The sequence below is a fragment of the Pituophis catenifer genome, unplaced genomic scaffold, assembly GCF_029215685.1.
Source record: "Pituophis catenifer annectens isolate HBS135680 unplaced genomic scaffold, rPitCat1.0.hap2 SCAF_4, whole genome shotgun sequence".
In the NCBI taxonomy this organism is placed as follows: Eukaryota; Metazoa; Chordata; class Lepidosauria; order Squamata; family Colubridae; genus Pituophis; species Pituophis catenifer.
The window spans coordinates 31976706-31999697 of NW_027256884.1; the positions used below are offsets into that span (position 1 = coordinate 31976706).

At 34.9% G+C, this 22992-nt stretch overlaps 1 protein-coding gene across 2 annotated transcripts; it reads left to right on the forward strand.

The window, feature by feature from the left end:
• Window positions 1-990: 990 nt before the first annotated feature.
• On the forward strand, window positions 991-21921 carry TMCO3 (transmembrane and coiled-coil domains 3). 2 transcript variants are annotated; one of them, XM_070942963.1, is made up of 13 exons: window positions 991-1206; window positions 4050-4877; window positions 5557-5736; window positions 6461-6652; window positions 8654-8782; window positions 10160-10252; window positions 11764-11950; window positions 13501-13618; window positions 15381-15576; window positions 16396-16546; window positions 17290-17369; window positions 18629-18778; window positions 21226-21921. In XM_070942963.1, exons 2-13 carry the CDS (start codon window positions 4356-4358, stop codon window positions 21337-21339), a joined length of 2112 nt encoding a protein of 703 aa, XP_070799064.1. In that variant the 5' UTR covers window positions 991-1206; window positions 4050-4355; the 3' UTR covers window positions 21340-21921. The 2 variants fall into 2 exon arrangements, with proteins under 2 accessions (XP_070799064.1, XP_070799065.1); XM_070942964.1 differs by lacking the exon at window positions 991-1206 and adding an exon at window positions 1211-1235.
• Window positions 21922-22992: the final 1071 nt, after the last annotated feature.

The window sequence follows — 22992 nt, forward strand, 5'->3', positions numbered from 1 at the left end:
TACTCTCGCTCCCGCTTCACAACTACTTCGACCTGAAGGATGCGAAGGAGAGTCACCCGGGCACAGCCAGAGCTAGAACTACGTTACCCATGAGGCCCTCTGGCCTAACCCTCTGGTCGCATAGATTTATGTATAGACTTGTGCGCAGCCTGCAGCTTCCGATTTAATTTTATACAATTGTAGGGCAGGAAACAACGTAAAACTCGGCAGTTTAATTCTTTTTTTTTTAATTTGATTTATATGCCGCCCTTCTCCGGAGACTCAGGGCGGCTTACAATGCGTTAAGCAATAGCCTTCATACTTTTGTGTATTTATACAAAGTCAGCTTATTGCCCCCACAAACTGGGTCCTCAATTTACCCACCTTAGAAAGGATGGAAGGCTGAGTCAACCTTGAGCCTGGTGAGATTCGAACTTACAGTAATTGCAGACAGCTGGTGTTAATCACAATGCTTTCAGTCTGCTGAGCCACCAGGCCCACAATTCAGTTGTGACTGGACAGAAATACATGCTTTCTTCACCCAACCAAGTCTATTGGTTGTGGTGGCTCCCCCTCGCCGCCTCTGGATTCCGTTCAGCGCTAGAATTAGGCTGGCCGAGGATGTCTGGAAGGACTTATATGGAAACTGCATATAAGGTTGTCTCACCTTTTTTTGCTGCTACTTGGATGAAAGCAAAATTTACATTTTGGAATTTTCCCTCGTTTGTGAGGGCAATTTTCTCTTTTCCGTGCCTGAAAAGAAACCTGGGGAAAAAAAAATCTCCACTCTAACTTTCCTACTTCTATAATACCAGGCTAATGGTGTCGCTTCCCACACTTTCCCCTTCACTACATTTCCCACAAAGCACCGCAGCCAGAGGCCAGGAAACTACAACTCCCAGAAGGCGCAAAAGCCGGGTAAGCGAGGCAGACGGCGGGCTAGGGTGGGCCGGAGTTGTGCCCCCTCCCCCGCCCGCCTCGCGTGGCCCTCAGCAGCTCGCAGGGCGGCTGAGCGTGGGCTCGGCTGTGAAGGGCGGCGCCGTTCAACCGCCGTCCGCACCGATGGGGGAGGGCTGAGGGAGCACCATTGGGCACCTGAGAGAGAGGCAGGAGGAAGGGCGGGGAGCGATGGGGACGTGGCTCGGACTCTCCTGGCTGAGGCGATGCCGCCCGTCCGTCGGCGGAGCCGGGGGAAGGAGGAGGAGGAGGAGAGGGGCGAATACAGCGGTAGGTCGGATTGGAAGGGGTGAAGAAAGGTGAGGGGGCGGTGGCACCGTCAGGGTGTTTCTAGGGCAGGGAGAGAGGTCGGAGTGGGTTTTTACTCTGGTTTTAATTGGGAGAGTGGAAACAGGCCCAGGAACCCTTAAACCAGGAGTCTCCAACCTTGGCCACTGTAAGCCTTGGAGGACTTCAACTCCCAGAATTCCCCAGCCAGCAAAGCTGGCTGGGGAATTCTGGGAGTTGAAGTCCTCCAGGCTTACAGTGGCCAAGGTTGGAGACTCCTGCCTTAAACGACTCTCTTTTCCTTCCTCTCTATTTTTCGGTAGAAATTGGCAAAGAGCTGCCGTTTTTTTCCCTCCCCTTCAAATATGCCCTGGAAAGGAAAAGGAGGCTTTTCTAACCTGGTTTTTTGTTTGAACCTGAACCTACCACTACGCTGGTGATAAGCCTACCCTCAAATAATACGATGTGGGTTTCATTGCAGCACCTTCGCTCCCATTCAGTGGGCTTGGGGGGGGAGGTAGGAGGAAATGTCTCCTGAGCAGCCTTTTTCTCCCTGTGGTGTTTTTTCAGGTATGTGGGTCAAACAGTGATTATCCTCCTCAAACTCTGCTGGCTTTGGGGGGTGGGGGGGTGGAAGCCCACTAAAAGGCACCAGGATGGGAGAGGCTGGTTTTAGGTCTTACCCATGCTTCTGTGCTATATTGTCCTTTGCATAAATTGTCTTTCTTATAGGCCGTCAATATTAAAAAGACAAGTTGGTAACCTTAAATGATTCTTGAAATGAGCTATATAGAAATGTATGTACACCTACCAATTCCTCTCCGTTTGCTTTAACTCAGTGGTTTCCAACCTTTTTTTGGCCATGCCCCACCTAAGCATCTCTAAAATCCTGATCCCCCCCTCTAATTCTTACTATTCAAAAAGTGAACTCCTACTCACGTGGAGGAAGCTTAAAAGGTCATTAACTTGGTTTAAACAAAGTTTCAATTGCCCCCATTAAAAATCAAATTGCCCCCCTGTGGGGTGTTGGGAGCCACTGCTTTAACTGGTGTTCTAATTAACATTTCAAAAATGCCATTTGTAATATAATGGATTTATTGCTTCAACATTTATAGTAATACCTTAAGCTTAGATCTGGACTCTGTTAAACAAATAACAATGCAAGCAGCGATCAAAGTTAATTAACAGCAGCTGACAATCCATAATTTTGATAAGTCGCAGCCCAGTTTACTTTTTTCCCCAGTGTTTGCAAGATTAGTAGTGAGGATGGTTAAGAATTGTGATCTTGCTTGAAGATGGTCTTTTCTGTCAATGTTGAAAATGCATTACAAGAGTATATATAATGTATAATTGGTTATGAACTAAAAAAAATATATCCTAGCTATGAACTAAAAGGCTAACAAATGTGTATTCTAGAAGTACCAAAAATGGCTGGAATATACATATTTACTGTCACTATGGGAACAGGATAGTAGATGGGCAGAAGGCAACATCAGCAATAGGAGAGGATAAAATTTGGACTGCACATTGTAGCTGTGCTACTGAAGATTGTAGGATGAAAACAGGCTAAAAATGCTGTAGAACAAGAAGATCTTGAAGGCATTGTCTCTGGTTTGACAAATATAAAGAAGGAAACTGTTAAGCAGAAATGTGAACTGTTCTAGTAAAAAAACCCGCCCAACTGATAAAGGAAGGCAAGAACAGGGTAAGAAAAAGAAATATGACAAGTTAATATGGAATAGTTGGATAGGATAAGAACATGATAAGGTAATGGCTATAGGGAATTTAAATGCAAGAACTATACAATTTAAATTAAAGTGTATATGTGTATTGATCTTAAATATTTTATATATGGGGATTGGGGTACTTTTGGAATTTTGAGAATATGCTGTGCATTCATAATGAGGAATTATGAGTCTTGCCTACTAACTTTATGGCTATAATAGTGAACATTTCTCATGATGAGGTTGCTTCACACTGTATCCTCCCCGCCAGCCTAAAGATAGTCCTTATCATTCCATTTCACTTATGTTTTTGCTCACAGATCTGGCCAGGTGGGCATACTTCTGAACAAAGCAGAGTAATCCACCATTTTTTATTTTCCAACTAAGCCTGCTGGGCTTAGAAGCATTTTAAATAACAAATACGATATTAAAGCCCGGTGATCCGCTTTGTAGTATGCCAACTTCTCATTTAATTTTATTTCAATAAAGGTTTTTTTAAAAAATACCAAGAGAAGTGAGGTAGTGGGGGAGATGTATACAGGTATAGAGGGTTGCTTAGAGGGCTATAAAAGCATTATGAAGTGGTATATAAGTCTAAGTGCTATTGCTAATGCTATTATGTACTTATGGTACTCTAAAATAATGTGAGGGCAGAATAAGATTTGGAAAAAAAATCAGGAAGAGCTTATCCTAGAAGCCCAGGAATGGGGAAATACTGTTTTTAGATATCAAGGGTTATGTTCCATTTGTGTAATCAGTTAATTGTGGGTAAGGCTAGAGCTAAAATTCATTGTGACTGGATCCAGAAGCGGCAACACCCTTTTTTGTTTGTTTTAGCTCTTATACTTAGTTTGCAAAATAATATTTATAGTTGGAAAACATATATTGGAAAGTGGAAGTGAAGGAAAAACAATATGAGAGAAACAGAAAAGGAGAAATGAGAGCCCTGTGGGAATGGCAGAAAGAAGTGAGGAGGGAATCTTATATAAGAGGATAGATTTTTAGTAAGGAACATTAAGAATATGAGAATATGTAAAGGAATATTATCCCTTTTTAAAGAAAACTTTGAATTTTAATTATTGTAAAAAATAACCATCTTACTTTTATTGTTTTAAAATACAGCACTGGTACTGTCAGTTATCTACATAAGAAGAAGCAAGCATATCTAGGGGAAAAGAGATTAGGATATTCTTCATTCAGTTCAACCTTTCAGTTTTGAAAGATGTTAACAAGTGTTATGTTTTGGACCAAAACCAGGGAAAGAAAGAAGGTATTTCCAATGCAAATGAATTTAAATGTGAACAAAGAAGAACCTAACCTAATTTATTCTCACGTTTGCCAACATTTGAATTCATATTTAATTCAGAGGTCCTACAGTGTGTTATAGAGAAACACTCATTAAGTGGTCTTACTGTATGCATATTTGAAATGCAAAAGACTTACGACAGAAAGTTTGACATATTTTCTAAGTGGCATTCCACAGCCTGTAATAAAAACTGGACAATGAGTGTAACTGGATTTATTTCACTATGGGTACTGGCCTTACTGCTTTGCTGCCAACTAATAACCCATGCAGAACACGAGGACATAGTGAAACATGCAATAAAGCTGCATCGTGGAAGAGGAGTTGCTATTACTCAAAAGAAACAGTGGCTTATAGAAAACTGCAGAAAATTATCTGGACTTTTACATCAGAAGAACGTGGTTCTCAACAAACTGAAAAGCGCAATAAGAGCAGTGGAAAAGGATTCAGGATTGTCATTGGAAGAGAGGACTTTTCAGGTCCACACATTCGAAATTTTTCAAAAAGAACTAAATGAAAGCGAAAATTCAGTCTTTCAAGCAATCTATGGGCTCCAAAGAGCTCTGCAAGGTGATTATAAAGATGTTGTAAATATGAAGGAAAGTAGTCGTCAGCGGCTGGAAGCTTTGAGAGAGGCCGCAATAAAGGTAAGCTCTTTGGAACCTTCAAACTCCTAATGTTTTACAAAGATGAAGCATGAACAAATAGCTAAACTCAAAGCTGAAGATATTACTCTTTTGCATACCCAACATTCAACATTGCTTTCCTTTTACAAAGGATGTGTAGGGTCGAACGATTACAAAAGCCTTTTAGTTCTGCTATCTGAAAGAACTTCAGCTAGAATAACCCAATACACCCTTCATTTTTTCCTTTCTGCCTGGGCAGAGGAAGGAAGCATCTTCCTCTCACATTCATGTGCATGCTTTTCTCACTTTAAACTACAGCATAATATGATGGTTTGCTAGGCTACTTGTCTTGTCTCCCACAACTTTATACAACACAATAAAAGTATGCAAGCCAAGCTGAGCTGCTTTATGGGGAAAACAGTACAATACAAATATAATACATACAGTTGTGACAGTAGAAATAATACATGTTTTTGTGTGTTTTTTTCTGTTCTAAATTAGACAGCTCTTTCACATCTTCAAAACAATATTTTAGAAATGTATCACCCAATTTTATTGAGTAGTTTGCTGCTACTAATAGCTGAAGGCATAGAAAAAGCTTTCCTTGGATTTTTCAGAAGTCAAAATTTTTCATTAAAATCAAAATTTGACATCATTTTGAGCTTTGAGTAACCATTCATCTTTTAATATATTTTGACAGGAGGAAACAGAATATGTTGAACTTTTAGCAGCAGAGAAGCATCAAGCTGAAGCCCTGAAAAACATGCAGCATCAAAATAAAAGTCTTTCTATTCTTGATGAGATTCTTGAAGATGTAAGAAAAGCAGCTGATAGACTAGAAGAGGAAATAGGAGAACATGCGTTTGATGACAACAAGTCAGTAAGTTTATTTAGAAACTGTCTTTCTAGCTGTAAATAGGATAATTTATGTTTTTTCTTTTTGTCATATTTTTCCAAAAAACAAGCAATTGTTCTATTCCTTGTTGGAATGTAATTTTTAAAGACTATGAAGTGTGGAGGAATACAAAAAATCAAAATATATTTCAGCACTATGAGGAAATAGGCAAGTAGTAAAAAGTAGCATAGCTGCGCTATTCTGTGTAGCTGTAAAAAAATAGCAGTTACGTATCCTGAGGTTGAAAATATGAACAGTAAAATAATAGATATTTAAGGGTAATGTATGGAATTTGATATTGAATATATGATAAATATATGATAAAGCAATATAAACTGAAAATATAAATTCTGCAGTGACTGTGCTTACCGGTATATATACTTGAAAACTATTGCATCCAAAAGCAATAGATGTATAGTCTGCATACTTTAATAGTTTTCATTGTTTTTCCTTTTTTAAAAAAAATCTCAAAGACAATGTGGTAAAGGCATTTAAAAAAAAAGAATTTATTTTCCATATTCAGCAATAGGCTTCTGATATTTTTTTCTTTCTCAGCAGGCTCTCTGAATTGGCAAAAATCTGCTCAGTCAGTTCTTTGTGGGAAGGGAGCAGAAGAGAATAAAACTATATTTGTAAATAAGAGTCTCAGTCACAGGACACTGAGTTTTGCCTTAAATAAATGAAACATTAGATTTTATTTCATTGACAGGTGAGAGGAGTTAATTTTGAAGCTGTTTTAAGAGTGGAAGAGGATGAAGCGGATAGCAAAAGAAATATTTCAAAAAGGGAAGTGGAAGATGATTTGGGTTTAAGTATGCTTATTGATTCACAAAACAATCAGTACATTCTTACAAAGCCCAGAGACTCAACCATTCCACGTGCTGACCATCATTTTATAAAGGTAAGCTGCTATAAAGGGATGAAAAAAATATTAAAAATATATCATTGTCTATGCATTTCTCTTTAAATGATACAATACTAGAAGTTCCAACAGAAGAAAACTGATTCAACCATGGTAAAATTCTGTGGTGAATCGAGAATTTCAATTAAGATTACTGAATTCATCTTATTACTATCTTCATTGATGTGCATTGTTATTTTAAGAGAAACTTAAGTGAAATAAGCCATAAAAGATTGTCTAAGTTTTCGCTGGATATGATATAAAACAAGTATTCTGAACTTAGTCTGTTTCTTTGACAGTCCAGTAATATTATTTATGTAAGTTGCCATTATATAACTGCATTTATATGCAGTCATAATTCTTCTGGACTCAGCTTGATCATTCACTTGGGAGGCATCATTCAGTAACAAACCTGGATTTAGCTATCAAAATATATTTGCAGTAAGATGTGGATGTGACAAGCAGCTGCACTTGATGCATTTGAATATCCACTTAAATAATTTGGATTATATATAATGTAAAGAAACATAACTTTACTGTTAAATGTATTATTGATCACACTGGATAGGCAATTTGATATGTAGTATTAAACTACAAAAAATAATTTAAAATCTGATATTTGCTTTAATAGAGGCAGCACTTTGATTTTTAGTCTCAAAAATTATGTTTACTTTTAAGGTAGGAAAATGCACTTTTAAGTTGCCTTTGATATACTGTAGATTGGTCAACAGGTCCTAGTTTTCTTAGAAATTTTTGTAGATAATAATCCTCATATGTATTTAAGAAAATAATCTGTGACATCCTTTGTTGATGATCTTCTCAATGCTCCTATTAAAATATGCACAAGATAAGAGCCACTTTGTTCAGTATTCACAGAAGAGGCCTAGGAAAAGCAGAAGCTACCAAATATTTCTTCAGAGGTCATGTCAGTCAGTCCTTGGCTGAGCCCCTTCCTAGGTGCACTTCTTTCTCATTTTGGAAAAGCCATCTCTAAGTGAAGCAGGTTTTTATGCAAAAAAATAAAAGGAGAATTTGTTTTCCATGTTGCCCTGTATGATGAATCCAATGGAATCAGGATGGTGCTTAAATTATTATGTAATCCTTTCAGATAAACCTTGTCCCCTAATATCATCTGACCTCGGTGAAGTAGAGAACTAAGTTTATATTGTAATAAATCATCGAAGTATAACCCAAATCACTTCATTTCAAAATCATTCAGCTAGTTTTACATATAGCAAGAAATGATATGCTAGAGTTTCTAGATACTTACTTTAGAACCATGTTCTCCAATCTTCATGTCTTCCAGATTCCCCAAATTCTGTTTAATTACCATTGCTAGCTGAAGAGGTCTATGCATTGAAATCCAGCTATCTGGAAAATGTCAAGTTTGGGAAAGATTGCTTTAAAATAAATCCTATTAAGATGTTTCCTGCAGGAAAACACATCCAAAATTCACTCCTGTATCTATTAAAACTGTCCAGTTTAATTGTTTGTAACCTTCAATTGGGTGAAATGGTGCATCATAGGCCAACATTTTAAAATCAACATAGAACAAATGAGCTAATTTATAGAATAAATCCAAAATCAGGACCAATGAGTCATATGGATTGAAATTTGACAAAGTTTTGGCCACTTGAGTGCTGCTACATTGCTATGTTACTGCAGTCAGCTGCAGTCACATGATTGTCATTTGCAACACTCCCTGTCAGCTTCCTACAAGAAATGTCAATGGGGAAGCTGGCAGGAAATTGGAAGTCCCATTGCTTTTTAACCCATCCATGATTGTTCTGTTAGGTAAGGATATGTCTTCAAAATAATGACCCAACAGGTCACAGGTTGTCTACTTTCAATTAAAGTGTCAGGAAAGACATAACACTAGAACACGATCAATAATAGATGGCGAACAATGATGAATTGTTAGTGAATTACTTTGTTCCAGGATGGGTTGCGTTGATTGCCTGGATCTTTTCATCAGTGGTGTATTTTTATTTTATTCATTAGGATATTGTGACAATAGGAATGCTGTCTTTGCCTTGTGGCTGGCTATGCACAACAATAGGATTGCCAACAATGTTTGGCTATATTATCTGTGGAGTACTTTTGGGGCCATCAGGTTTAAACAGTATCAAGGTAAGAGTATATTGGGATGTGGTATTGTTCTTAAGATAAGTATCAGAATGCATCTTGAAAAATATATTTGTAAGAAATAAGTTACTCAGAAATTTAAATGGGATATTCTGTGTGACAACATTTGAAAATAAACTTTTTAGGTTTCAAGGAATAAAAGTTGAATTAGATGAAATTGAATGTTTGATTATAGGTAGTCCTTGACTTAAACCATTTGCTTAGTGACCATTCAAAATTACCACGGCACTGAAAAAAATAACTTATGACTATGTTTCAAACTTATGACCATTGCAGCATCACCATGTCATAGGATCAAAATTTGGAAGCTTCCATATTTATGATGGTTGCAGTATCCCAGGGTCACGTAATCACCTTTTGTGACCTTCTGACAAGCCAAGTCAATGGGGAAGCCAGGTTCACTTCACAACTATGCTGCTAACTTAACAACAGCAATGATTCACTTAGCTGTGGCAAGAAAGGTCATAAAATGAGACAGAATTCACTTAACAACTATCTTATTTAGCAACAGAAATTTTGGGCTCAATTGTGGTTGTAAATCGAGGACTACCTGCAATATATATTTATTATTTGAATGTTAGGAGTTAGGCAATATTCATCCAAAATTGAAAAGGAAATTATTTTAAGCAATGAATTTTTTTAAAATAAAAATTTAATCACTATAATTTCAGTAAGCATATAAAAGGTCTGAATTAAAAAAATGTTTTATTTAATGTAATTTCCTGTTTAATTCCAAGGTATATTATTCCATTTTAAAGAATATGTCCTGTTAATAATAAGCACTAGCAAATAAGCAGTAGCAAATAAAGTAATATATTTGGCCATTATATAGATTTTAAAAAAATTATTACAGAATACAGGTAGTCTTTGACTTTCAACCATTTGTTTAGTGACTGTTTGAATTATAATAGCACTGAAAAAAGTGACTTATGACCAGTTTTCACATTTATGACTGTTGCAGCATCCCCATGATCAAAATTTGAGCACTGGCATATATTTATGACAGTTGCACTGTCCTGGAGTCATGTGATTACCATGTGACCTTCCCTGCTGACTTCCAACAAGCAAAGTCAATTTGGGGAAGCCAGATTCCTTTAACGGCTGTATGATTCATTTAACAACTGTAGTCATTTGCTTAAAAACTGGCAAAAAAGGTTCTAAAATGGGGCACTTAAAAACTGCCTTGCTTAGCAATGGAAATATTAGGCTCAACTGTGGTTGTAAATTGATGACTAACTGTATATTAGAGGCAAATAAATATGGTTATTGTGATTAGATTTTTTTTTAGGAATTCAGTCCAGTTGAAAATTTTAAGCAACTGTTATAATAAGATTGTAGCATACTGAATAGAATGTTTTTCAGTCAATTGTGCAGGTAGAGACATTGGGAGAATTTGGTGTATTCTTCACACTGTTCCTGGTTGGTCTGGAATTTTCTCCTGAAAGGCTAAGAAAGGTATTGTTCCATCAAACTTATGTACATTAGTACTATAAATTGTTTTTAGATATGGAACCTAGCATATCTGGAAGAGCATTAGACTCATTTCCATTGATACCTGATTTTCAAAATGAAGGAATTGTTTTGCATTGTCATATGAAAGGCAATTTGGTGTAGTAGTTAAGGCCATCAGGCTAGAAACTTGGAGATCATGACTTGTAGTCCCGCATTAAGCACAAAGCCAGCTGGATGACCTTGGGCCAGTGACTTTCAATCTTGCCAAGAAAACTTCAGGGACTTGTCCAGGCATGTTCTAACAATTGGACATGTTTGAATGGAAGAAAAAAAGTGTCATATAAGCATGTATATAACTCAAAATCTGAAATCTATAGTAGCACAGCTAAACAGTCCTTGTCAAATTAGTAAGAATTTAGCAAAAGAGAAAGCTTAAGACAATTAAAACTGATAGTAAAAAGTAGGTTGGATCTAATTAGAAGAATCTGCAAACAGAAGGGTACTTTATATATACTGCAAGATATGATTTGCCATATATGGAACTCCCTTTGTGCAGAGGTGAGAATTGATTTTTGAAGCACAATGAGAAGTGATGTTGGGAGGGTTTTTTTAGGGGAAAAAACGGCAGTTCTTTTCACTAATCTCACCTTCCTCAACTGTAAACCACTGAGATTTTTTAATGGAAATTTGGCAATGTATAAATAAATACATAAATGTTATGCCCTCTAAACATGTAGATCTTAGCTCCCAGATTTCCTCAGGTCATTGTCAAGAATTCTAGCAATTATGTCCACACATCTAGAAGACATCAAGGTAGCTCATGAGGTTTGGATTGGATTTCATAAGTTTTGATTGTAGGTTGGCTATCATTTTGCAAGAAATATTACTGATTAACAAAATAACACGTTTTGTCATTTGTATTTTATATGCACCTACATGTGCCACATATTACAGCATTGCTATTATTCCAAAATTTCAGGATCTAAATGTTGGACACAAATATAGTAGTATTTGAGACAGAGATATAATGATGATAGTAATAATTAGAAGGTTTGAGCCGCCCTGAGTCTTCGGAGAGGGCGGCATATAAATTTAATTAATTTAATTAATTTAATTAAATTAAATTAATACAGATTATTACCAAAATGGGCTGCTAGTTTAAGGCTATGACTAGAAGAAAAACTTCCTTAACATTGTAGCCTTGTTTTCTTTTGGTAATAATAGATTTCTTTGAACCTTTCTATTAGCTTAAAATCGTTGAGTTTTCACTGAAATACAGATACCCAAACTTTGTATCGGTGAAGAAAAAAAGGTGTTGGACTTTATGCTGTTTGGTATTTTGAATGTCTACAAACATTGGCAACAAAAATAATTTTGAAACTCAAAAGGACTTTTAGCTCAAACTCAAAAGAACTTAAATAGTTGCATACTTTTTTTACCAGGCTTTCGTATTCCATTGAAAATAATATTGGAAAATGTTAAAATTCAATTCTATGTTACAATTATTCTTAAAGGTATGGAAAATATCTTTGCAAGGACCTTGCTACATGACGCTCTTGATGATTACATTTGGCTTACTCTGGGGGCATTTGCTACAAATCAGAGCAACTCAGAGTGTTTTCATTGCTACGTGTTTATCATTATCAAGCACACCGTTGGTATCTAGATTCCTTGCAGGGAGTGCTCGCGGAGATAAAGAAGGTAAGTCCAGTGCAACTTTTTCATTAGAATACAAACATAGGCACATATAAGAATTTTAAAAAGGGATGTAAATAGTATTTTTGATTATTATTTTTTTGCTGTATAAAAGTGCTTTTAATTGACAGTTAACTTTGAAATATTATGACAATTTTGAACACGAATACTCTTAGTTATTCCAATCACATATATTTCTTTATTCAATCTATCAGTTGATCACATTTTATGTGAAGAACACTTTGTGTTAATGTTTGGTGACACCAAATCTATGTTGCTGTTAATTACTGAGATCAGTAACTCATGTTATGAGTTAATATATATTCCTTATATATGGCAAACATATTTCTTGATGCTGTCTTGTACTAAATATTGTCAGCACTTGTGGAATTGAAGCTTTGTATTTCAAATAGTACCAGGCTTGATAATTTTGCAAATATATGATGTAAATAATCTTCATAAACTCAAGTTAATATAACAATGCATATAATTTTATATTTAGTGAATCTTTGTTTTTTTCTCTGGCATTGGCAAAAGTTTAAAGTAGTAATGAAACTAAATTCTGGGTCATAGATATGACTGAAAAAGGATTTTTCACTTCTTCTGTAGTACAGAAAGCTGGAGTCATTCAATTAAGGTGACTAATGAAAAAGCTAATTCAGTCCAGTCCATATACTCACTTTCTTCAAATACATATGGTTGAACTTTATGTATTTTCCATGAAAAGAAACTGGAAATGGCTACATTGAAATAGTTCTATAGTCATCTTCTATGTCTCTCATATCTTGTCAAGAAGTCTCAGTTTACTTTTTGAAGACTTAAGATTCCTCTTATCTATTGAAGTCTCTATAGATGCAGAAAGAATTACACAATTTCATGTATTTTGTAAAATTACACATGAAGCTTTTGGCTTGGCACAGAAACCTTACGAAAGAGTAGTTAGATAGCAGAGAGGAGGATACCTATTCTTTCTGAAGAGGCCAGCAAGCTACTTTTTTGCATGTTCATTTCTGCACTGCTATTATAGATGGTGGCATTAAAGTAAGAGAAATTTTTCTTCCCCTTCTTTAGGAAAAAGGAATAGAAAACTGAAGTGTGACAAATAAATTACTCCTTATTTGTCATGTATATTTATCTTTGCTCTCACTTTATTTATCAAATATCTTTGAGAAATCACAGAAAAATATACAGCATAGGATAGTTTTTGGAAACATCAATGGATTGCAGCATATAAAACGGAATAGAAATACGACTCGAAATCTGAGGAATGGAAACAGGCACCTCCTTTTACTGTATTTCTGCATCCTGAAAGGGGATGCAGAAACCCAGACCAGCATTTTAAATAAATGAAATAAAAGAGGCTTTTAAACATGTACAGAATATTAAAACTCCGCTTGCTTGAGGGCAAGAGAATTAAAGGTAATTGATTTTTGGATACTGAAAGTCACACATACTAAATACAGATATTTACATTATCAGTTAATTTTGAAAATAGACAATTTTTATTAAGTGAAATGTTAAGTTTCACATTACAGTGAGTGTTTCTTGCCTAACAGGTGAAATTGATTATAGCAGTGTTCTCCTTGCAATGTTGGTGATGCAGGATGTACAGCTTGGTTTATTCATAGCTGTCATGCCAACTTTTATTCAAGCCGGATTTGGCACACATTCCAGGTAATGAAGCTAAGCTGTTATGTTGTTCATTATATTTTTATCTTGACATTTTGCAAAAAACCTTGGGTAATATATATGGAGCATTTAATTTGTTATATCCATTACTTCACATTAAGTAATCAATTTGCTATAGATCTTCAGATCCCATGAGACCAACTCTTGGGGGAGCTTCTGATACTGTTATTCCTGCAAAAAGGTAAAAAAGGGGAGGAATGAAACTAAGAATAATCAATAGTAAAAGTGAAGAGGGTCATTGCAAGAATGACAGAAACTAATTTACCTAGAAGAAAGAATTCCCAAATCTAGAAAAAAATCAGTGTTGCTAAAAAAATTGGTTGATATTATGGAAACATTTATATAAACTGACATACCAGACATGTATGTCCTGAGTGGACTGTTGTAATACGCTGTACATGGGGCTGCCTTGAAGAATATCCAGAAGCTCAGCTGATGCCGAATTACACATCTGCCCTGTAAGTTCACTTGCCAGTTTGCTTCCAGGTCCAATTCACGGTGCATGAGCCAGATTATTTGAGGTGCCACCTCTTCCCAATTACATCTCTCCATCCTATTAGATCCAACAGAAGAGGTATGTTGTGGATCCCGTCTACTAAGAAGTTACATCTGACAAGACCCATGAGTTGGGTCTTTTCTATTGTGGCACTCACCCTTGTAATGTCATTTATCCCCCTCCCCCAAGTGAAATTGGCCCTTTCTCCTATCTTGGAAATCCCTCAAAACCTAACACTGTCATCAGCCCTGAGGATCTCAAGAGAATGGTGATCCTAAGGTGGATTCACTATTCATAGTATACAGTGTTCTTGCCTAGCCTTTTAAAATAATATCAATGTTTTTAATGATAGAGTGTTTTAATATTGTTACTTTATGATCGTATTGTATGCCACAAACAGCCATAGAAGACCATATAAATGTGATTGATGGATAGATTTATAGTTAAAGTAATGATCTCTTGACTGATCAAGTTTATGCTCCTGTTAATTAATCCCAAATTAGTATTTGCTTTTTAACCGCATCTCTACTGGCTCTAGTTTCTGTTAATAAGGAGACCTGGATCCTTTGTACATGTACTATTACCAAGGCAGGAATTCCCAATCCTGTCCCTGTACCTTACATATTTTTTCCACACAAATGCAGAATTGACATTTCTCCCTGTTAAATTCCATTCTATTCATTTCAGTTCATTCCTCAAATATATCAAGATCTTTTTTGAAATCCTCTTTCTTTCATCGTATTAGGTACCCCTCTGAAATTTGTGTCATCTGAATTTTTTTGTAATTATCCCATCCAAGTCATTCATGAAAGTGATAAACAGCACAGGACCCAGGATAGAATACTGGGGCGTATACTCAGTATTTCCTTTCAATCTGAAGTGGAGCTTTTAATGAGAATTTATTTGGGGTATGGTGAACTTTATTTGTCAAGGTTAAGAGAAGTAGAAAGGGAAGGCAATATTTGGGCTAGATGCATGTCTCTGGAAAAGCTACAGGTTATTCCTGGAGACAGGAATAGTTGGTTGGTATGTATTTGTATTTACTATTATTTTTAAATGTCAAATCCAACTCAGAAACGTTTATTCTTTGATAAAAGTACAACATAAAACAGTTACATCTTAAACTCTTCTCTGAAATGTTTTTCTTTTAGAGTAAAATTACAAAATATATATTTTTGATAATACATTTGTAATAAGAAATAAATTGAGCAATTTAGAAGCATGAGATTGATACTGGCTTTTTTCTCCTAGCATTATCAAAGAAATACTAAGGATATTGATGCTGATTGGACAAATCCTCTTCTCCCTGGCTGCTGTTCTGCTTATATGTCTTGTTTTAAAGACTTACCTGATAGGACCCTACTACCGCAAGTTGCATATAGAAAGCAAAGGAAACAAAGAAATTCTAGTTCTAGGGATATCTGCTTTTGTATTTCTTATGTTAATGGTAATGTTTACAAATATTTATATTTTTTGATGTGCTGTTTATATACCATAATTTATTATACTTGAAAACTTATAAATAATTGTAGATGAAAATATAGCTTTCAGTCATAGAAGTTAAATCTATAGGAGGATGAAAACTGTTGATAAATGTTTGGCATCTAATAATTTCCAGTTTGATTATATTAATGCATCATATAAATGTGAATTCTTACAAATTGGATCTGATAAGACCAAGTTGGTAATACCTTGCTGATCTTGAAAAGCTAAGCAGGGTTAACCTGGCTAGAATTTAGATGGGAAATCAGCAGAAAATAAGCTGTAGGAGTTAACAGGAATTAAACTGGGATAAGAGGACACCTGGATTTCTTCAAATCAGAAATAGGTAGTCCTCAACTTACAACGGTTCACTTAGTGACCATTCAAAGTTACAATGGCACTGAAAAAAGTGACTTATGACTGTTTTTCACAGCCAGAAAAGGATATTATATCTATATGCTCTTTGCAGGAATACCTATCTGATTTGTTACTTCAAAAAATGGATATTATACTCTTTTGAATTTAAAATGGGAGATTAGGTCTCTGAGTCCATAAGATTTTGCACAGCTCATTGTTGTGTTGATGTTAAAGTTCCTATAGATTTACAGTCATGTAATTGTGTGTAGAATGTAGTCATCTATTGGGTTACGTGCAACATTTTTATTGTAATCTTAATTATATAATCTGATATAATATTAATAAAAGTGTACATTAAATGTACATTATCTCTGTGAAAATAAATTAACATTCAGATTAATCTTATATATTTCCATCTTCCTAACAGCTCACAGAGCTATTGGATGTTTCAATGGAATTGGGATGTTTCCTGGCAGGAGCACTTATTTCTTCTCAGGGTCACATGGTTACTGAGGAGGTTATATCCTGTATTGAACCAATACGTGACTTTCTTGCTATCATATTCTTTGCATCTATAGGTAATTTATTACAGAATCATATAAATTAAATTTAACAAATTATATTATTTATTAAGCATGAAGCATAATACAAGATTTCTAAATCTAGGAAAATTTCTGATGCTTTTCTGGAATTAGAAATGTCTCATGTAGAAGAGACAAGAGTAAGAGAAACTGATAAATGGATATGGACTACGTATATGGACTACTTATTGCAATATTCAATTTCCACCTTTTTTGGAAACAAGTTTTTTTTACTGTAAACAATGGAACTAGAGGATAAATGGTACCAGCCACCACTACCTCTTGTTCTTTTCTACATTTTAGCCATTTATTGGAACCATGTTGACACCTTACCGATATTTTCTAAATTATATTTTAAACAATTATTAAACTTAAACACTATTAAAACCTTAGAAAATGACTTAAAACCAGGTATTCAAAAATGTGATTATTGATTAGCTAGGTCTAGGACAATTTTGCCAAAAAAAGCTGAAACAAAAAAAAAAATCAGTAATAAATTAGAGAGACAATAATCATGAACATACCCACTCCCCCAAGGATTACAGATAAGGGCATTTTCAGAAAATATTTCTTCCACAAGAGTGTTATACTTAAGACCAAATATTGATGATATATTATCTTTCAAAGTTTTGGAAATGAAGATCACATATTTTACCATTTCAGACTTGGAAAAAGCCTGATAATATTGTCAGGAAAAGTAATGAGAAGCATTCCTTTTATTATTATTTTTTCTTTTGCAGGTCTTCATGTATTTCCCACTTTTGTAATATATGAACTCACAGTCTTGCTGTTTCTTACACTTTCAGTGGTGATAATGAAGGTATTAATATTTTCTAATAGGATTTGGTGTTAAATGTAGATTTATACTGTTTATGATTCCCCCCCATGCGTGCCACAGATGTTATATATAGCAGACAACTGGTGAAAATAACCAAACTTCCTAGTATACTGGTATACAATGGGTGTCTTTTCAGAAATCCTTGAAGAAATAGAGGACTGGCATACAATTTAATACTCTGTTTTCACTAATGCTATTTTAATAATTTAATATTAAAAGTATCAGTTGTGGGTACTAAAGTACAGGATTGTGTTTTACCTCTGTTGGTAGGTGTTGAAAGTATGTGTCAGGTATATTTTAGAGATAATTATAGATTTATATATTATATAATTATATAGTATAATAATGTAATATATAATAGACATTTATAATGAATGCATTGTTTTGTTCATTCTTTCTCTAGCACAGGGGTGTCAAACTTTCGGCCTGCAGGCCAGATGTATCACATGCTGGCTCTGCCCTTGCCCAGTTTAGCAAAGGGGAAAAAAGTCCTGATACGTCACGTGATGACACTGTGACGATGCGGGTTTGACACCCCTGCTCTATACAATCAATACAATCAAAAGTATGAGTTAATTGAGAGTGAATTGGCTGTTGAGTATTTCACTATTTCTTGCCAGTTTTTTTTTTTTTTAGCTGTAAACCTACAGCTTAAATCCTATATCCCCTGAAGCTGGTAATGAATGGTTCCATTCAAACATTTTTGCAGATAGCACTCAAAACAAAATGCCCTAACAGACCGAGATGTCAATAGGGAAACTTGATTTGTGCAAACTAAACTTCAGGAGACTATGTCTGCCTGATTTTAATCCATATTTTACCTTCCTGTTCTATGTATTACAATCCAGAACTTAGTTCAAGGTTGTTCTTTCTCTCTTTTTCTTTATGGAGACATCTGGAGATAGAAGACTGCAGTACATACTGACTTGTATAAGAGATCACAAAATGCCATTTGTGACAATACTAGTTCTTTTAATATGTGTCAACACATTAAATATGTGTCAACACGTGTAAAAAAGAAGTGGGACTTGGAACATGCAGTTATGGACAACTTCTTTACTTTTTTTAACACTCTCAAATGGCTCTGGAATTACTTGAATTAGGTTCTATCATTGAACTCTTCATATCAATATAGTTCATTTATGACCTCTTCATTTTGGCTTTTTAAAAATTTTCATTGATTTTTTAAAAAGATAAGTTTGTTTGTTCCACTGTTTTTTCTAAAAACTCTCTCTCTTAAGTTTTTCCTGGCAGTACTTGTCCTTTCTATGATTCTTCCAAAGAACAGCCAGTATATCAAATGGATTGTATCAGCAGGCTTGGCTCAAGTCAGCGAGTTTTCCTTTGTCTTGGGAAGTAGAGCACGCAGAGCTGGTATAATTTCTCGAGAGGTGAGCTATGATTGACAGGGTTTTTTACAATTTGAAGGATGTAATAAAATGCTAAACTAGACAGTATGTAGTTTCTTCTGTCACTTTATTTTCAAGGAACAACAACAAACAAGTACAGTTGATTAATCCTTTTCTTGCAAACTACTGGTAGTTTTCCACTAAAAATATTCTCCATGAAAGACTGGATGCAAAAAAAAAAAAAAAAAGGTGGTGGTGGGTGGGTGGAATCTTTAAAAATGGGGGAAAATCTATCATAAAAGCTACTTGTGGGAAGGGAGTCTTAAATAAGCTTATAGTCACCTTGTTGCAGTTTGCAATTTCTCAGGACAGTGTTTAGTTTTACTACAAGTTTTAAATTTTCAGTCTTCATTAGTTTCCCTAGTCACATATATGACTTCTCAAAACTAGCACACATCAGCTTCCAAGTTCTGAACAGTGTATTGAGAAATAATAAAACTGTTAGCAAAGTATTAGAAGCAGACTTCAATTTCCATAAATAAAAAGTTTGTCATTTGGAAAAGTGGTGTGGAGGATTGCAACTCCAGATGGGGAGACACTTAAGTGATTTTTATCTTCCCACTACATTCCTCTGGACTTCTACAGGTATTCCTCAACTTACAAGTTAGTTGTAACTGTTTACAACTAACCGTTCAAAGTTACTATGGCACTGAAAAAAGTGACCTATGACCGGTTTTCACATTTACAGCCATTGCAGCATCACCATGGTTATGTGGTGGTTAAATTCAGATGCTTGGCAACTGGTTCAGATTTATAATAGTTGCAGTGTCCTGGGATCATGTGATCCCTTTTTGTGACCTAACAAGCAAAGTCAAAGGGGAAGCTAGAATTACTTAACAACCCGTATTACTAACTTAGCAACTGCAGTGATTCACTTAACTGTGGCAAGAAAGGTTGTAAAATAAGGCAAAACTCTTAACAAATGTCTCACTTAGCAGCAGAAATTTTGGGCTCTATTGTGATCATACATTGAGGACTGCCTGTATTGACATTGTTCCAGAGGATGCAAGACATTCAGGGGGAATAAGTGAAAGCTGCCCCTACATTTTCCACTGGCATGAGTCAAGAAGGGCAAAAATCACGTGTGGTTTCTTAATGTAGCTTAAGTTTTCATTGTCGTATTTTCTGCTCTGAGCAGGAACATCATCTTTAATATTCTTAAGTAGTGTGCCTGGTTATGTATCATAACAGGCTTTGGGCGTTATACTGCCTAGAACAGATTAGTAGATTTGGGGTCGGAGATGGGGGGGCAGGGAGGCTGAATGCTGTTCCTTAGCTGTTCTCATGACACAGCATCAGCAGCTCTTTAAATTATCTGATATTTGAATCTTCTTAAAACCATGGTAAGATAGGATTGCCGACATTTTAATGATCTGAAGTCTATGAGAAGTAGAAAATTTAATGACATGAATACACTCTGAAGGCTAATACTGAAGTAATGGAGCAGTTCTGGAGTCTTTGAATAAAAATAAATAGGATTGGGCTAATAGATTAGGACTGTCTGAAAGAGTTTATAATCAAGCTGTCCAGAGTCATTGACTGATATGGGTGGCCATAGAAAAATGAATGAATGAATGAATCAATCAATGAAATTATGAGGAAACTAGGAAAGGAATGGGACACAGATCGATCCATTCAACTTTTATATAATTTTTATTCAAATTTACAAATACAAAGATAAAAAATACACATTAAGAATTTTAAAAGAAAAATTAAATTAAAAACTGAAGTGCAAGGAAAAAATACATAGAAAAAAGAAATTATTTCCCACTTCATCAAGACAACTACAAACAATTTTAATAACTTATCACTTTCTCTGATACTACAATAAAAGATCTTATTCTTTCTTGTTCATTATCAACAAATTCTTAAAGCCCACTCATTCAATCCTAATCAAGAAAAGTCCATTAAATATTTTGTTCCATTTTGTATCAATGGCTCTCTTCTCTAATTATAATTGTTAGTGTCCATTTAAAGAATCTGAGCCATGATGTCTCTAAACAGTCTCCTCATGGGGAACATATATGGGTAATCCTGAGTTCTCTTCCTTGTCCATTTGCTGGCTTTTCATTCTGCTCCAGTTGTTGGCTCCACTGTATGGAGCACTGTTTGCTACTGCTTCCCTAGAAGGCCATTCAAATAAAGAAATGTAACACAGAAAATAGTTTCTCATTATGTCCTTGTCCCATCAGCAAGTCAAAATTGCATGCTGACATCTCCTGTCTTGGAGTGGTCATTGCCAGGACATATCAGAATACGAAATCTTAAGTATTCAAGCTGAACAGGTTGTCCAGGTGTAGCACAATTTCATTATTTTTAACAATGTCAGTTAAGTTTAATGTGCTCCTGATTTAATGTTAACTTTATAATGTGCTCGACTTAAAATGTAAATAAAAAATGTAAATAACATTTTATTTTCCAATTTTTAGGTCTACCTCCTTATACTGAGTGTGACTACTCTAAGTCAGTTGCTTGCACCAGCACTGTGGAAAGCTGCAATTATGAAATGCGTACCAAGATCTGAAAGACGATTATATTCCTGAAAATCTTTAGTTCACATGCTTCAGAGAAGGAAGTCTCTTCAGATAATACATTTCATATATGTTATTTAGCTTACTACAAGCCTTATACTGGTTTCAGTTCATGAAACAAAAATGTAACATTTTTCATAATACATTTTGATTTTTAGAATACTGAATATCTGTTAAATAGATTTTTCCAAAATTTGGTTTATTTTTTTAAAAATCTATGAATCCAATAATTAATGTGCCTTTTAAAGGATTATTTTACAGTCCATGCAGCAAATTAACAATTATAGTGCCTGTGGTACTGTTAAAGAAAACCATCCAATTAGTATCTAGTCAAACATTGGTCACAAAAGTTTTTTTCAAAGCAATATAAGTTTTCATTCAAATATAGGTTTTAAAACTGCTCTCAGAACTGTAAATTATATTCCTAAGAATATCTCTCTGCATTATTTTTAAAAACAATTGCCTGTAATAATGATTTATTATTATAATGATTTGTGGTCTGAAACATGGTTAATAGTGATCAGAAAAATTTCTAGTATGACTACCAACATCTTTTTGTACTGATAACTGTTAATTAAAAGTGTTCTTGGGGGATATTTAAGTTTGTAGTTCTATTCATTGGATATATAGCAGAATTAAAATTTGCTGTCATGAACTGGCCTTTCTGTATAAATAAATGATTAACTACTACTACACATTTTCTTAAAATGAAAAAAAAATCCTTAAATTATATTGCTCCATAGTATACTGCAGTGTTACTTATTAGAAATAAATGCACTGGTTATTCACTGAACTCAGCTAAATTTTTAAAAACTGGCATCCTAAGAATGAATTGATAATTCTGCACATTCACTATAAGAGTTTATTTATTAAAACTGTTTTCAAAATATAGATTAAATATTACTTTCTAAAGTTACAGAAGGTATCTGAAAATTGCAAACTGAAATTTTGTTTCTGGATGTAACATTGGAAGTGAGAAACCTGGAGAATACAGGTAGTTTTGTTTAGCAAACACAATTCAGACTGGCAACTCAGTCATTAAGCAAAGTGGTCACTAAGTGAAACTGCAACTGTCTTTAAGATTTTACTGAGCTTTCCAGACTAGTGAAGCTTGTAAATGCAAAGGTTGGTTTTTTCATCATCTTCATAATAGTGACTAAACTACCTGTACAGGTAATCCTCGACTTTGACAATTGAGCCCAAAATTTTTGTTAAATGAGACATTTGTTAAGTGAATTTTGCCCATTTTATGACATGTCTTGCCATACTTAAGTGAATCACCAGTTGATAAATTAGTAATCTGGTTGTTAAGTGAATCTGGCTTTCCCATTGAGTTTTCTTCTGAGGTCGCAAAACATGATCTTGGGACACAACGGTAATAAATATGAACCAGTTGCTAAGCATCTGAATTTTGATCACATGACCATGGGGATGCTGCAAAGGTCCTAACTGAAAAAGTCATGTCATTTTTCAGTACCATTGTAACTTTGGTCACTAAATGAATTGTTTTAAGCCGAGGACCACCTGTATTACCTTTTCTCCAACTTAAAACTTGTACAGAACATTTGTGTTGTAATATTCCTATTCAAGAATTCAGTGGCTGACATGCATAGTGTATTATCCAGAGTCAAATACTCTTCTTCTATTTTAAATATTAATATTTTT